Source organism: Seriola dumerili, unplaced genomic scaffold (assembly GCF_002260705.1).
Source record: "Seriola dumerili isolate Sdu_G_001 unplaced genomic scaffold, Sdu_1.0 BDQW01000290.1, whole genome shotgun sequence".
NCBI lineage: Eukaryota > Metazoa > Chordata > Actinopteri > Carangiformes > Carangidae > Seriola > Seriola dumerili.
The window spans coordinates 3,801,725-3,814,107 of record NW_019174545.1 but is presented as its reverse complement, the minus strand read 5'-3'; the positions used below and the strand labels follow the sequence as shown (position 1 = coordinate 3,814,107).

Below are 12,383 nucleotides of genomic sequence, written 5' to 3'. Positions count from 1 at the left end.
CAAGGTTTATTCATTAAGGGACAAAATCAGGGGCAAGATTTTAGATTATGAGTCCAAGTCTTCTCTCTCTTGCAGGGTCGCATTTGCCCTCTAAGAGGCCCTGGGGCAAAAATCAGCCATGGGCACCCACTGCCCCACTTTTGTCTTTCTATTCTTTAATCAATTATTCAATCATCAGAAATGTAATCAGCCACTATTCTGATGACTGACTATTTAATTGTCGTTAATGAACATGACTTGACATGTTTTTGTGCTCTGTAAAACATCATACAGGAGTTCAGTGGAAATCAGCTCATGTTTCTCATTAACTTGATGTAACTAGTTGACAGTTCACTCAACAAGATTTTTAGATTTTGAGATTGTATTTATTCACTTAACTGCTCAATTACAGTTTATTTCCCTAAGTGAAAGTCTACATGCCGTGTCAAAGTTGTCTCCACATTGCTAGGGGTAAAACTCTGGCGGGAAAGCAATAAATGAATGAATCCTTTATTTGAGATTGAAGGTTCATTCTTGAGAGGACATTGTGGTCTCAAATTTTAAGCCAGTGTGGACGAGAAGTCCTTAAAGTGTTCAGAAAAATGGAAATTTGATGATTCCATGACAACTGGAGAAACTCAATCTGCTGAGAAAGATGGTGAGAGAGACTGCTTTGTCAAATCCTTTATTTCTTTAATGGCCTAAAAGTAGTCAAATTTATATAAAGTGTGTATAAGAGAGTAAAAAAAAAACCCACTGGTGCAGAAACTTCTCCTCAGTGTAATAAAAATGAAGTCTGAGTCAGCACACACATGGCTGAAATCAAACTTTGGGTTTAAGGCCTAACTGTGATTAGAACCAGCAGACTTTCTGTGTGCAGTTCTGGGCTCAAATGTTGTGTTGCACAATAAACTGTATGAAAAGCGTTGTTTTGTACATGCGCAGGGTGACACACAAAGTCAGCCACTGGAGGATCTCAGAAGAAATAGAGCTGCTCATATCCTGTGAAGTTTCCAGCATAGATAGGCGTGTAGTTGTAAATGAGTGAAGAGGCCTCTTCCTCAGGATTGTCAAACTGATGTAAACTTCTCCTTCCTAAACAAAGCAGAAGTGAGATGTATGTGATTAGAACAAAACAGAATAGATCTCCATTTGGAAATTTGGGTGACTGGGCTTTACTGTAGAGGAAGTGGCCAAATAAAAATCCTTGGGTCTTTGGATGTTTAATCTCAATGGGGTGGGCTATATAAATAAAATCCTCTATCATGGTATATGAAATGTTATATTGCAATATCAATATGTGTTGTACATAGATACTCTGAAAAATCAGTAGAGAAACTGTTTACAGATACAATAACCATACATTTATGTTGTCTTTCTTATAAATGCCGTACAAATCAAGGCACTGTATCACACTGATGTAACAGATTATATAAAAATAATTTATTTCCATTGACTGAATGTAATATTGCCCAACAGAGATTCATATTAAAAGGGTTGCTCTCTTGGCATACATGGCCCAGCAAAATCTCTGATGACATTAATATACATATATAGTCGTACATTAGGGCTGTCGGGATCTACCGCTATTGACGATAACCGTGTTATTTAACAAATTAACACTGTGCACACTATACATATATATATATCGTGACAGCCCTACTGTATATATATTGTCAGCCTGTAACGATACAGTTTATACACCTGTTCTTTCTCTTTTTATTGGCACAATCTGTATAGAGTAACCCATGTGCCGTTGGACTGACAAATGATGCTTTTCTAATCAAATTTTATTTTTCTTTGCACAGGCAAGGACCTGATGGCATGCTGGGCCCCTGGATATGCGCCCAGTCAACCCTAACACGATATGTTGTTTTAGGTTAAGTTAAATATGTATGAGTTTTTACATCGGTCAGCACCTGTCAGAGTTCATTTACTATAACATGTTTACGGTTATAGTAAAATATTGTATATTTTCAACACTTGTCAGTGCTAGGCTTGGTCAGCATGGATAAAATGTAATATAAATATAGATTGCATTATTCTAAACTAAATGGAAATTGAATTGAGTACATCTTTATATATAAAATAAACAGGTGTGAATGTCTATTTGTGGCTATTCAAGTGGATTAAAAATCTGAAAAGCAAAAATCAAGGTACCTCCTCACACTGATGCAAAACTTTGAGCACAATGGTCTGATACAACCAGAGATATAATGGGGAAAGCAGCCAATTTATATTGTCTCACAGTGTATATCATCATATCCCGCAACCTTAGTTAACACCTAATGATACGGATTATTATTGATAATCTGTGTTTGTCATCGTACCTTCATTGACAAAAAACTCAGCCAGGAGAGACGACAACTGAATAGCGTGAGGGGAGTGAGGAAAGTTCATCCTTTTGTCCCACTGAAAACGATTCACCTCCGGGTGCCACTGTACCCCATAGAAGGGATATTTCTTACCTGGCAAGAAGGAAGAAACAAAAACAACATGCATATTGCTGTTATTACAAATCTGTTACAGAGCAATGATTAAGTTTGTCAAATGAAAATAAAAATAATCTTGTAACCTTCTATGGTTGAGACAAAGTGGGCTCCGTTTTCAGCAACGTTTGTAGACAAGACGGAGAAGAAATTCTGCAGCTTCTCATTTTCCTGGAAGGTCTGTAAGAACATTTGTCTTATTACACTTGACTGTTATTCATGTATTACCTTTCAATATTATTTTAATACTCAATATAATATATAATGTTCTAGATCTCCAAGATTATTTATCCATAAAAAGCATCTGTTCTTGTGCTTTCTTTTAAAGCTCTGACATTTTGTTCTTCCTCTGTGTGGGATCTTATCTATCTTATCTTAAGCACAAGGACAGATTAGTTTGCTAGGGAGCCCCGGGACAAGAATACCCATCCCACTTCTCTATCTTTCTGTGTTCAGTTTTTCCTGTGCTAGAATACGGAATGGCCCCGGGTTTGCTGTGGGATGATTTGATTAAACACAAATTCATTTAGGAATTTGCATCATATAAGTTTGATATCAGCTAAAACTTAAAGGACCTATTTAATCAAATTACCATAATCCAATTGCCACACTGTGAACCTGGGTTTTTGGGACCCTAGGGGGGTAACTCAGCCTTGATTAGCCATATAGTTTGCAGTGATGCTGAATGAATACTGTATCTGCAGATTGCTCATGTATACATTTATATCTGTACTGTCAACAGAGGCAAAAGTTTTGCCCTGGGTAACCCCAGAAAACACATTTCACATGCTTAAACCATACTGAGTGTCTCTGATTTCATTTCTCAGCACAAAAACAAGGCAAAACCCAAACAAGGGAAGTTAAACACACTGTACAGTGACACCAGAGGGATTTACTCTACCTCTACTATAACTCCATAGTGGTGAAAATTGCCAGTCAGAGGTTCTTGGGTCAAAGTCTTCATCAGCTCGTCTGGAAAACCCTGGAACATCCTGCTGGAGTGGGCCTCTGCAGGGGAATAGGGAGGGGTATTGAAGAGAGACAGTAGACTTTATATACAGTATATTAAAAACAACCTATCTTAAAAGATAGGGTTTCATCAAGCAGTGACTACATGGCAAGATACATATACATAAACGATTTGGTGATAGTAGCAGAGACTGACTTTACGGCCAAAAACTCTGATTAGTAACTTGACTCTACTGACACTAAGTGGTGTAATCCAGTACATGCAGCTTACCAGAAAATTTAATAGTTTACCTTGAATCTATATTTCCTTAAGTCAAAATGTAAATCAAGGCTGTACGTTAATTTTTTAAAAAAGACACACATTACGACATCAACCATAATGCAGGAAGCTATAACCTCTGGTTAGGTTGAGGGGCATCGCTATGTTCTCAGCTGTGGTGTTTGCCAGCAGATTTTCACCGGCCACCAGGACAGTCAGTAGCTGCATCCCCATGCATGTACCCCAGATAGGGAAGAAGTCCCCCACATTGTTAGCCTGGAACACACAAAGAGACAAAGAAATTTTACTTTGCATGTCTGAAACAATAAAGCAACTCTGCTTAATAATGTTCTGTTAAATGGTGGTAACAACATTATTTGACAGGACCATGATTTCCTGATAATTTCCTCAGAAATTTCTTTGAAAGAACTGTGTAATTTGGTACTAATTACTGGGCAAATAGAGACAAGGTTCTGTTATTTCAGTTTGAGTTAGTTGTATTGAGTTTATAAGCAATAATTGACTTCCAGAGGCATTTCCTTGAAAGACCATTTCCATTTCAGTCCTCAGTGCAAAGACAGATTCCTTCCAGGGTAATAAATTACTGATGGATTAATGATATTAAAAAGTATTTTAATGTGGAAGCTGGTTAAACTATTCCACATACTGTCAGTTGGTTTGAACCTTCGTATGGTTTATGTTTAAGATTACTGTGTATTTTCTCAGCAAAAATTTAAGAATGCAAAGTGAGTACAATGGTAGCAATCATTTAAATGTAGTGGAGTAAAAAGTTAAACTATTCACTCTGAATTGCTGTGAGGTTAAAAAAAATTGTCTTAAAAAAATGAAAACACTCAAGGTTGGTCCAATAACAGTCCCTAAAAATTGTACTTAGGCACAAACCTGAGTAAATTCATTCTGGTTTCTTTCCATTTAAATGAAAAGACAGATAATAATAACAAATTATTTTAAAAGGTACACAGATATTAAGACAAGGCAGAACAAACCGTCAGAGCAAGTCTATAAAAGATCTTCGCCACCCTGGCATAGTCTGATGTCTCCAAATCTGCAGCTCCACCGATGAAGAGCAGGCTAAAGAGACATCACACAGTTAGAGCAGTGAAGCGAGGAACAAATGCAGTTTGTATTTATGTAAGATATACATGTGATTTCCCCCTGAAACCGAAACTTCTCACACATTTATCGCATTTATGTACTGTGGCTCACCCATTTATCTTCTTGAAGATATTTTCATATTCAGCAGTAGTAAGAGTCAACCTGCAAATAAAAAAAACAAAAAAATTCTCCCTAACTGTAATATTTGGTATTGTTTTGACAGCACAAAAGTCAACATGAAAGAAAACTAGGTGAGAGAAAATCAACTTCTTCTTCCTAAACAGCAGTGTTCAACAGTGATGATCAAGAATTACTAAGAATGAAGAATAAACAACATCTAAGTAATGTGATTTGTGGCTTCATGCAGACATGCTTCCTCCTTAAATATACTAATAGTCTAATATTGCTATCTGAAGTATCCCTGTGTACATTCTTATCATGCATATTTAAAATGTGCCTGCAGACTGAAAATAAGCTCCATTCACATTAAAGGTAACATCTCCAATGTTGTAAACACCACAACAGGATAGAAGACTCAGCCCACCTGATAGGCATCACTCTGCTGCCCCCAGACTCAATGTATTTCACATAGGAGGCAGGTATGTAGGTCCTCCCGAATGGTTTCATGTCATCATCTGAAACTAGTTGAGTCAAAATCCCTGTAGGACAAAAACACGGCAGCTGTGAGTAAACAGAAATTTCAACAGTGATATAACTACAAAGAAAGTGTCATTTGGTCTATATTTTTTATGTTTGAATCACCTAAACTTCTTTTCATCTGCAGCAACATTCAGTGCTGATACCACATTTCACTTACCGATCACAGGTCTTTCATTCACAGCCTCCTGGTTGAGTGCAGTCGGCATAGCTCTGCTGCAACAGACAAAAAATAAACACACAAATGCCGAAAATGCCACGTTCGACATGTTTTCACCTCCGATCAGTCAAGGCTTAATTCAGCAAATGGGTCCTATGAGGCTGTTAGAGAGCAGTGATTATGAAAGAACCTGCAGCAGACTTATATATGCTATGGTAGAAGAGGATATAGTCAGTACAGGGAAGTAAGGAATGTCCAGATTTACATGTGATCACTCCTGCACTGCACATACCGGTCAGGCAAGTTGACTGCTGAGGTAAACATAAATATGTTGCTGACAGCACGGACTTTTTGGTGAAATTTTGATCATTAATGTGCAGGAAACACAGCAGCAGTTTTTGGGTTTTGCAATAAAAGCAAAACATATTGCATAAAAGCATTTAACTCTCAGGTCACATGGCAGACTTGGCTTGAAACTGCTATCAAATAAGTTTAAGTGAAAAAATGAAAGTAGAGTTTTTTGTATTTCAAAGGTAGGAAGCTTCCTGTAGAGGTGTGCACAGACTCTAAGAGTGCTCCTGTTCTGTCTGTTCTCCTGACTCCCATACCATTGGGGGTTATCACTCCGAGAATTTCTATCCTTAAATAAATGAATACAAAATTTACACCTTCTCCCAATAATGCTGACATTTTTGGGAATCTGTTCATTTTTGGATAGCATCATGTGTGTGCCCATATAAGGAAGCAAAATCATATCTAACTGATGCAGTACCTTTCTAAAAAAGTACTGAAAGCAATGCAATTACTGTAACAGATAACAGACACTTAAGTTCCTGCTTAGATTGGGTAACAGGAGTTAAATGTCTTATAACAACTGAGCAAACTTCATCCACTGACTAAGACTGTGGGATGTGGTTAAAAGTTAAAAGTGGACCTTGAGTTAATTATATAAATATAACTAATAAACTTGATTATTTTGTTAAGGAGTCGTATGGAGAGGGTACAGTTACTCATTCATTCATTCATTGCTTAATTCAAGATTAATGTCAACAGCAAATGAGTCAAAATTAGCTAATGGTCCAATTAGCTAGAATAAGCACTCCAAATAAAATAACTTGATAATATGATCATGATTATTGGAAGCCACAAACACCAGTCTGTCTGTCCCAGGTTGATGTTGTGGTCTCCAGTATATTTGGTAGTAAAATGCTGCTGTCTGCTCTGGTTCTGTTTCCAAGTTAAGTCAAGATTCATTAGTGGAATAACTTGCAGTGGTGAAAAGTAAAAAAAAGTACATGTATTCAAGTAATGTTCTTAAGTGCAATTTTCAGGTACTTGTACTTTAATTGAGTATTTTAATTTAATGCTACTTTATATTTCACTACACATCAGAGGGAAATATTGTACTCAACTACATTTATTTTCAAACTTTAGTCACGAGTTACTTTACATTCTGCAGAGTGAGTTTGTTGCTTTAAGTATATTTGGATGCTAATACTACTTGTAACAGAGTATTTCTACACTGTGGTACTGGTACTTTTACTTACGTAAATGACTACTTCTGAGTACCTCTTCCGCCACTGATTCCTTGAATCAGCATCAACGTGCATTAAGTCAGTGGTGGTCACTGTCCAGTCGCTGTAGTGATTGTGTAACATTTGAGCCCTTCATCTTTCTATTCTTTTTTTCAGACTGAGTCCTTTATTTGTTGAATGCATTCATTGCAAGCTTTTGCACCAGGGCTTCTTCATTTACAGCCTCTCGGGGGCCCACATTAATTGCATGTCAGTTGGGTTTGGCAATCTGATGATTATGAACAGGTTCTGCATTATTACTAATCTTATGGTCCTGTTTTGTGAAGGGAAATTAGTTTTAACACCTTTTTATTTGGTATATACACATTTTTATATTGTACATATTCCAAAATAAAGCTTTGTTTAATAAAATTATCACAAACCTCTCATTTGCTAACAATCGGACATAGATAGAGCGTTGTATTCAGATCACAGAGAACTTGAGTTGGTCACTAGTCTGTCACTTTCAGGCACCAGGTGGAGACAAATTTGCATCATTGATGCGTAGATATCAGTCAACACTTCTGTCATGTTATTGTAGACCAGCAACTGCTTTAATGGAAGTCTTTGACAAATCACGTAAAGCGAAAAATTACGCTCACCAAACCACAGCAGCAACAATGATCATTGTTTAATATTTGTATTATTCAAGTATTAGTGAGGACGTCTGTAGCAATTATGCAAATTGTATGTATTTGGTTATGTATATGTATTAATAGTTAGAAAAATACTTTTGGATCGAAATCCCCAGTATATTATAAAAAAAGACAATGCACTTAGAGATGAAACATCATGAAATGTAACGTTTGTCCACTGTATGTCCTGTATCCAGCACCAAATTCATAAAGTCACAAAAACTATCTAGGTTTCCCAGAGTGTATCCTAACTTTATAATACTGATCATTAACAGCAAAGACATTGGGTTTACATTGATTCTGGCAGCCTCTATCCTCTTTAACTAGACAACTTCATATGCTATCATTAGTTAATTCTCATCCACTGATTTCTTTTTACATATGAACTTTTGTAGATATTACATAGACACTAGCATATTTACAAAAGTCCAAAGAACCACCTTTTTGGTTCTTTAGCCCAAAAGAGGAACTTTTCTGACATCTACAGCAGCAGCAGTCTCCATCTTCAAAAGGTAAACAAATCAGAGTCCAACTATTTCAGTCTTTCTCTGCAAAAAAATCAAATTAGTAATTAGTGATTTTTTTTCTTTTAAATAGTGCACATAACACATTATGTTAAGTCAACTAATAAATAGTCTTGAAAACTTAGTCCAAGGGCCTGTTTCTTCATTATCACATTAATATTCATACCTTAAAGTTCAAAACATTCAAAGAAAACACATATTTGGTAGAAATTAGTTTGATTTGTCTTCTGACTTGAATGAAATGCTCTACACTGTTTGCAGATGGCTTCATTTCACATCTGAAAGATGTATGTATTCAGGGTTTCAGGGTATTGTCTCAAAGGAAACCATAATTATCTGTTCAAGCTACAGGAAAACTACTGTATATCACAGGTAAATACTACATAATAAATCTAGCAGGTTTTACATATGTAGTATGTTCAAACTGCAAAAGCTTACCAACAAAATGTCAGTGTGCTTATTAAAAAAACAGATTTGTGAGAGTTCTGTCGATGTTCACTATATTGTCCAGTAATGCAATGAGCAAGGGAAAGTGAAGCACTACTTACTCAGCTGCAAAAGACTGAAATAATTTGTCAATGGCTGTGAGACAGCGCCAGAAAAAAATACTTAGTCCCAGGCATATTCCAGCCTTACTGCAACTTACCCCTGAGTCTTTCCATTTCCTGAAAAACATCCTCACACACAGTAGCCAGCAGTTCTTCTTTTGGCTTCAGTCCATCCAGAAATACTAAAAATAAAAAGAGACACAAAAAATATAAATGTCATTTACTCTATTATTTAATATTAGTGCAACTGCTACAGTGATAACAGTTTCCTTGTGTATCATTTTTCAGGTCTCAACCACATAAATACCTGGATTGCTCTAATGATCACAGTTCTAATCCCATCAACACATACTGAACACATGGCGTCTTTGACTGGACACTCACCAATTCCAGACACCATGCTCTCCATCTCCTGGCGGTTTTTTAGGTACATTGGCCACACATATCCATCAAAGTAGCCAGGAGGATCAGGAGGCGTGTACACCCTCAAACTGTCAATGAACGCAACAAAAGTCAAAACATGAAGAGGAAAACTTCTGCTCTTACTTTTTGTTTATCACAGCTCAATGGAAACAAAATTCATTCAAATTTCAAAAAGGTACAGAAAACATAGTATACAAACAAGAGTTGCTTTTTTTTATTATAAAATCTGACACCTTCGTCTCCTTTTGCAGACATCATAAGGTATTTCCAGGAAGTATCTTTTGTCAAATAGCTGATTCAGAGGCCTGGAAAGGTCCAACACACAAAAAACACATCAGAGCATTACAGTTACAGGAATACTATATTAATTTTATTAAGATATAAGTTTTCATATCATTAAATAAATCCCGGGGAACAGTTAGGCCTCATGGTCAGAAATAAAGCACAACTTTCCCAAAACAATTTAAGTGGAAATCTTTACCTAAGGAAAATAATTAAGACTACATACACATAATAATTACATATTGTAACAATTGTGTCTGTTATCAGTTTTACTACCAATAACTTATCATAATATAGTTTTTGGCTAGCGCATGTATAATTTTTCAGGGACGCTTTATTTTAGCAGTACTTTACCTGTAGTTGAAAATGAGGAATCCTTCCACTATCAGCACAAACACCTCTGTATCGACTGTTGGTGTTATGAGCTCTGGGTTCAGGCCTCGCTGCCTCAGGAACGACTCAGGATCTCTTCGCCACGAGTCAACCTCGCTCATCATTGTGTCCATGTGCAGAGCATCGAGCACTTAAACAGAATGTAGTGACACTACATGGATGAGCTCAGAGACATTTACATGCTCTCATTCATTAATTAGATTTTTCATCTGGTAATTAAAAGTCAAATCTGAAGAGATCAAACAACTTCAGAAGATGTGTGTTGTGGCCAGACTTGCCATAATGCCTCTAATTTTCTCTCTTTCCATCTTGGCCTAAAAGTAGTGCATTTTAAATATATAGTGGAAATAGCCATTTGCACATTTTTTCAACCTCCAGTTTTCAGAGAAAGCAACATCAGTGTCCTGAACAGTAGTAGTTACACCCCTGCATCAATCCACCCATCCATCCATCCATATAGACGCCCACCATTTTCAGCTAGATGTATGAACCGAAAATGATATGACATGATGTGATCCAATTGTCTGCACTTTTTAAACAGTGTTGCTGTATTTAGTGAGGATTTGTTTTTCCGTAACTGAGTCTAATGGTTATAAAAGGTATGGGGCAGAATGACATGAATGATTCAAGACTAACTTACTTCCAACTGATGTATTTTAACAAAGATGTTTACTCGTGATCTCATCAGCCTGAATCCTGTCCATACTTTTGTGACCTCAAGTTGAAGAACAAACAATCAAATAAAGTGTTCTTACTGTCATACTGCTTAAACCCATTGCTGTCCACAGGTACCACAGAGTCATCCTGAAGAAAAAAAGAATCCACTGTGATCACTCAAGCTCTCAAATTTCCAGCACGTCTAAAAGCAGTTATACGATTTAAGGAACAGTCTACCTTAAAATATGAATCCTGCGCAATGATGCAGCTGTTGGGTATCTGCTGGTGTAGACTCTTGGAAAGAGTAGATTTTCCTCCATTGGTCATCCTGAAAGAAAAACAATACATGTCACCTGCTGTGGTTATACATTTTAAATATCATTGAAATAGTTACGCTATGGAACATGTTCATACAGTGTCAATTCACATTAGACATGGCCTTACCTAAAGGTACATCATCTATTGTATTCCAGTAAAGTTTGAGTTTCTAGGACGTGTCCTAATGTGGATATTATATGTGATTGGTGCAGAGCGTGGCCCACCTCTCTCACCCAGATGTTTTCACATTGTTCTAAGCTTTCTTGTTTTTGGTGGCTCTATCTTCAAAACTCAGAGCCGGATGACTTTGGACAGCCGATACACCTGGATCCCTCAAACTGGAGGAGCTCAGGTATGTGCCTCATGGATTTCATTTTTCTACACACCTGTCTGTGGGGTTTGTATTACCCAACACTTAATTTGAGATTAACGTGCCACTTCTACTGAGTGTTCTGCATTTACAAATTATATCACTATTTTCTTTAAAACATCCTAAGTAACACTTTATCTCTCTTGATCTGAACAATGTGATTTTTCTCTCTGACTCTCAGGACTCTGTTAGTGACTTTATCTCTAAAGAGTAACCAGCTCTTATCAGTCTGCCACATGGTTGTCACATGCTGCATGCTGTATTGATCTGATGGTGTCCCTGTTGACCCACATGGCATGTAGTTTGCCAGTATTAACATGTAATTTAATAATATTATGGCTAATGCATTTTTCTAGTGCCTTTCTGTGTCCTGTATTCTTGTCTCTCTGCATTTCTCACATACACAATAAACAACAAAGAAGCATTTACGAAACTCAAACTGGTTGCATAAAAGGTTAAATTTAAAGTAATTCTAAATTAACTGATGATCTACCTTGTGGAGTAAAACACATAAGCATGCAAAATTGTAATGGAGGTCCAACAGGTTATCTAGAGACAGAGTGACCCAAGGAGAACAATAGAAGGCATGTTTGGAAGGGAGCTGTTGTGCCGTAATAAGCACCCATGTGTAAAAAGCATCCCCTTAAAGTTAGGGTTAGGCATGAAGAGTCATGAGAGGACAATATAGCAACACATTAATGTTTACAATCCTCCCGACTTACTTACCCACCTACTCCTACAACTAGTGTCTTCATTTCAGCTTGTTGCGCTGCTCACAGCAGGGATTCAGATATATAAAACGTGCAATACCAAATTAATTAAGTTTATGAGCAGACTTTATAGCACAGAGGAACGTTGGTAGCTTGTCCTGCAACTTCTATGGTCATTACCCCCTCTGTCTTTTCCGCTGTTGGACGCTTGTGATTCGCTGACGGAGTTGTACGTCACTCACGACCTGCCCATTGATAAAAAGAAGACAAACACCAGAATGTGATATAAACTAAATACAGTGTTAAATCAAAGTTTTGTT

General features: G+C 36.9%; 2 protein-coding genes across 4 annotated transcripts; both read right to left on the bottom strand.

Annotated features, from left to right (window-relative positions):
* Nucleotides 1-648: 648 nt before the first annotated feature.
* Nucleotides 649-5,824, bottom strand: LOC111230814 (gamma-glutamyl hydrolase-like). The gene is made up of 9 exons (XM_022757651.1): nt 5,630-5,824; nt 5,357-5,471; nt 4,924-4,974; nt 4,704-4,788; nt 3,834-3,972; nt 3,370-3,476; nt 2,555-2,648; nt 2,310-2,447; nt 649-1,074 (listed from the first exon to the last, which is right to left on the bottom strand). Exons 1-9 carry the CDS (start codon nt 5,736-5,738, stop codon nt 956-958), a joined length of 957 nt encoding a protein of 318 aa, XP_022613372.1. The 5' UTR covers nt 5,739-5,824; the 3' UTR covers nt 649-955.
* Nucleotides 5,825-7,823: 1,999 nt separating this feature from the next.
* Nucleotides 7,824-12,302, bottom strand: LOC111230857 (nicotinamide riboside kinase 1-like). 3 transcript variants are annotated; one of them, XM_022757727.1, is made up of 8 exons: nt 12,244-12,302; nt 10,903-10,993; nt 10,764-10,812; nt 9,970-10,138; nt 9,567-9,638; nt 9,295-9,401; nt 9,009-9,092; nt 7,824-8,386 (listed from the first exon to the last, which is right to left on the bottom strand). In XM_022757727.1, exons 2-8 carry the CDS (start codon nt 10,990-10,992, stop codon nt 8,376-8,378), a joined length of 582 nt encoding a protein of 193 aa, XP_022613448.1. In that variant the 5' UTR covers nt 10,993; nt 12,244-12,302; the 3' UTR covers nt 7,824-8,375. The 3 variants fall into 3 exon arrangements, with proteins under 3 accessions (XP_022613448.1, XP_022613447.1, XP_022613449.1); XM_022757726.1 differs by having other exon boundaries at nt 12,080-12,286; XM_022757728.1 differs by lacking the exon at nt 12,244-12,302 and adding an exon at nt 12,084-12,091.
* Nucleotides 12,303-12,383: the final 81 nt, after the last annotated feature.

What these genes read in the sequence shown, in the direction of transcription:
- LOC111230814 (XM_022757651.1), bottom strand. Translation starts at nt 5,738, where the DNA reads ATGTCGAACGTGGCATTTTCGGCATTTGTGTGTTTATTTTTTGTCTGT. An exon ending in GAATGAAAGACCTGTGATCG is followed by an intron (nt 5,472 to 5,629) that starts GTAAGTGAAATG and finishes TTTGTCCTACAG; the next exon opens with GGATTTTGACTCAACTAGTT. An exon ending in TTTATAGACTTGCTCTGACG is followed by an intron (nt 3,973 to 4,703) that starts GTTTGTTCTGCC and finishes TGTGTGTTCCAG; the next exon opens with GCTAACAATGTGGGGGACTT.
- LOC111230857 (XM_022757726.1), bottom strand. Translation starts at nt 12,108, where the DNA reads ATGAAGACACTAGTTGTAGGAGTAGGTGG. An exon ending in GTCTGCAAAAGGAGACGAAG is followed by an intron (nt 9,402 to 9,566) that starts GTGTCAGATTTT and finishes GTTCATTGACAG; the next exon opens with TTTGAGGGTGTACACGCCTC. An exon ending in GAGCATGGTGTCTGGAATTG is followed by an intron (nt 9,093 to 9,294) that starts GTGAGTGTCCAG and finishes TTTTATTTTTAG; the next exon opens with TATTTCTGGATGGACTGAAG.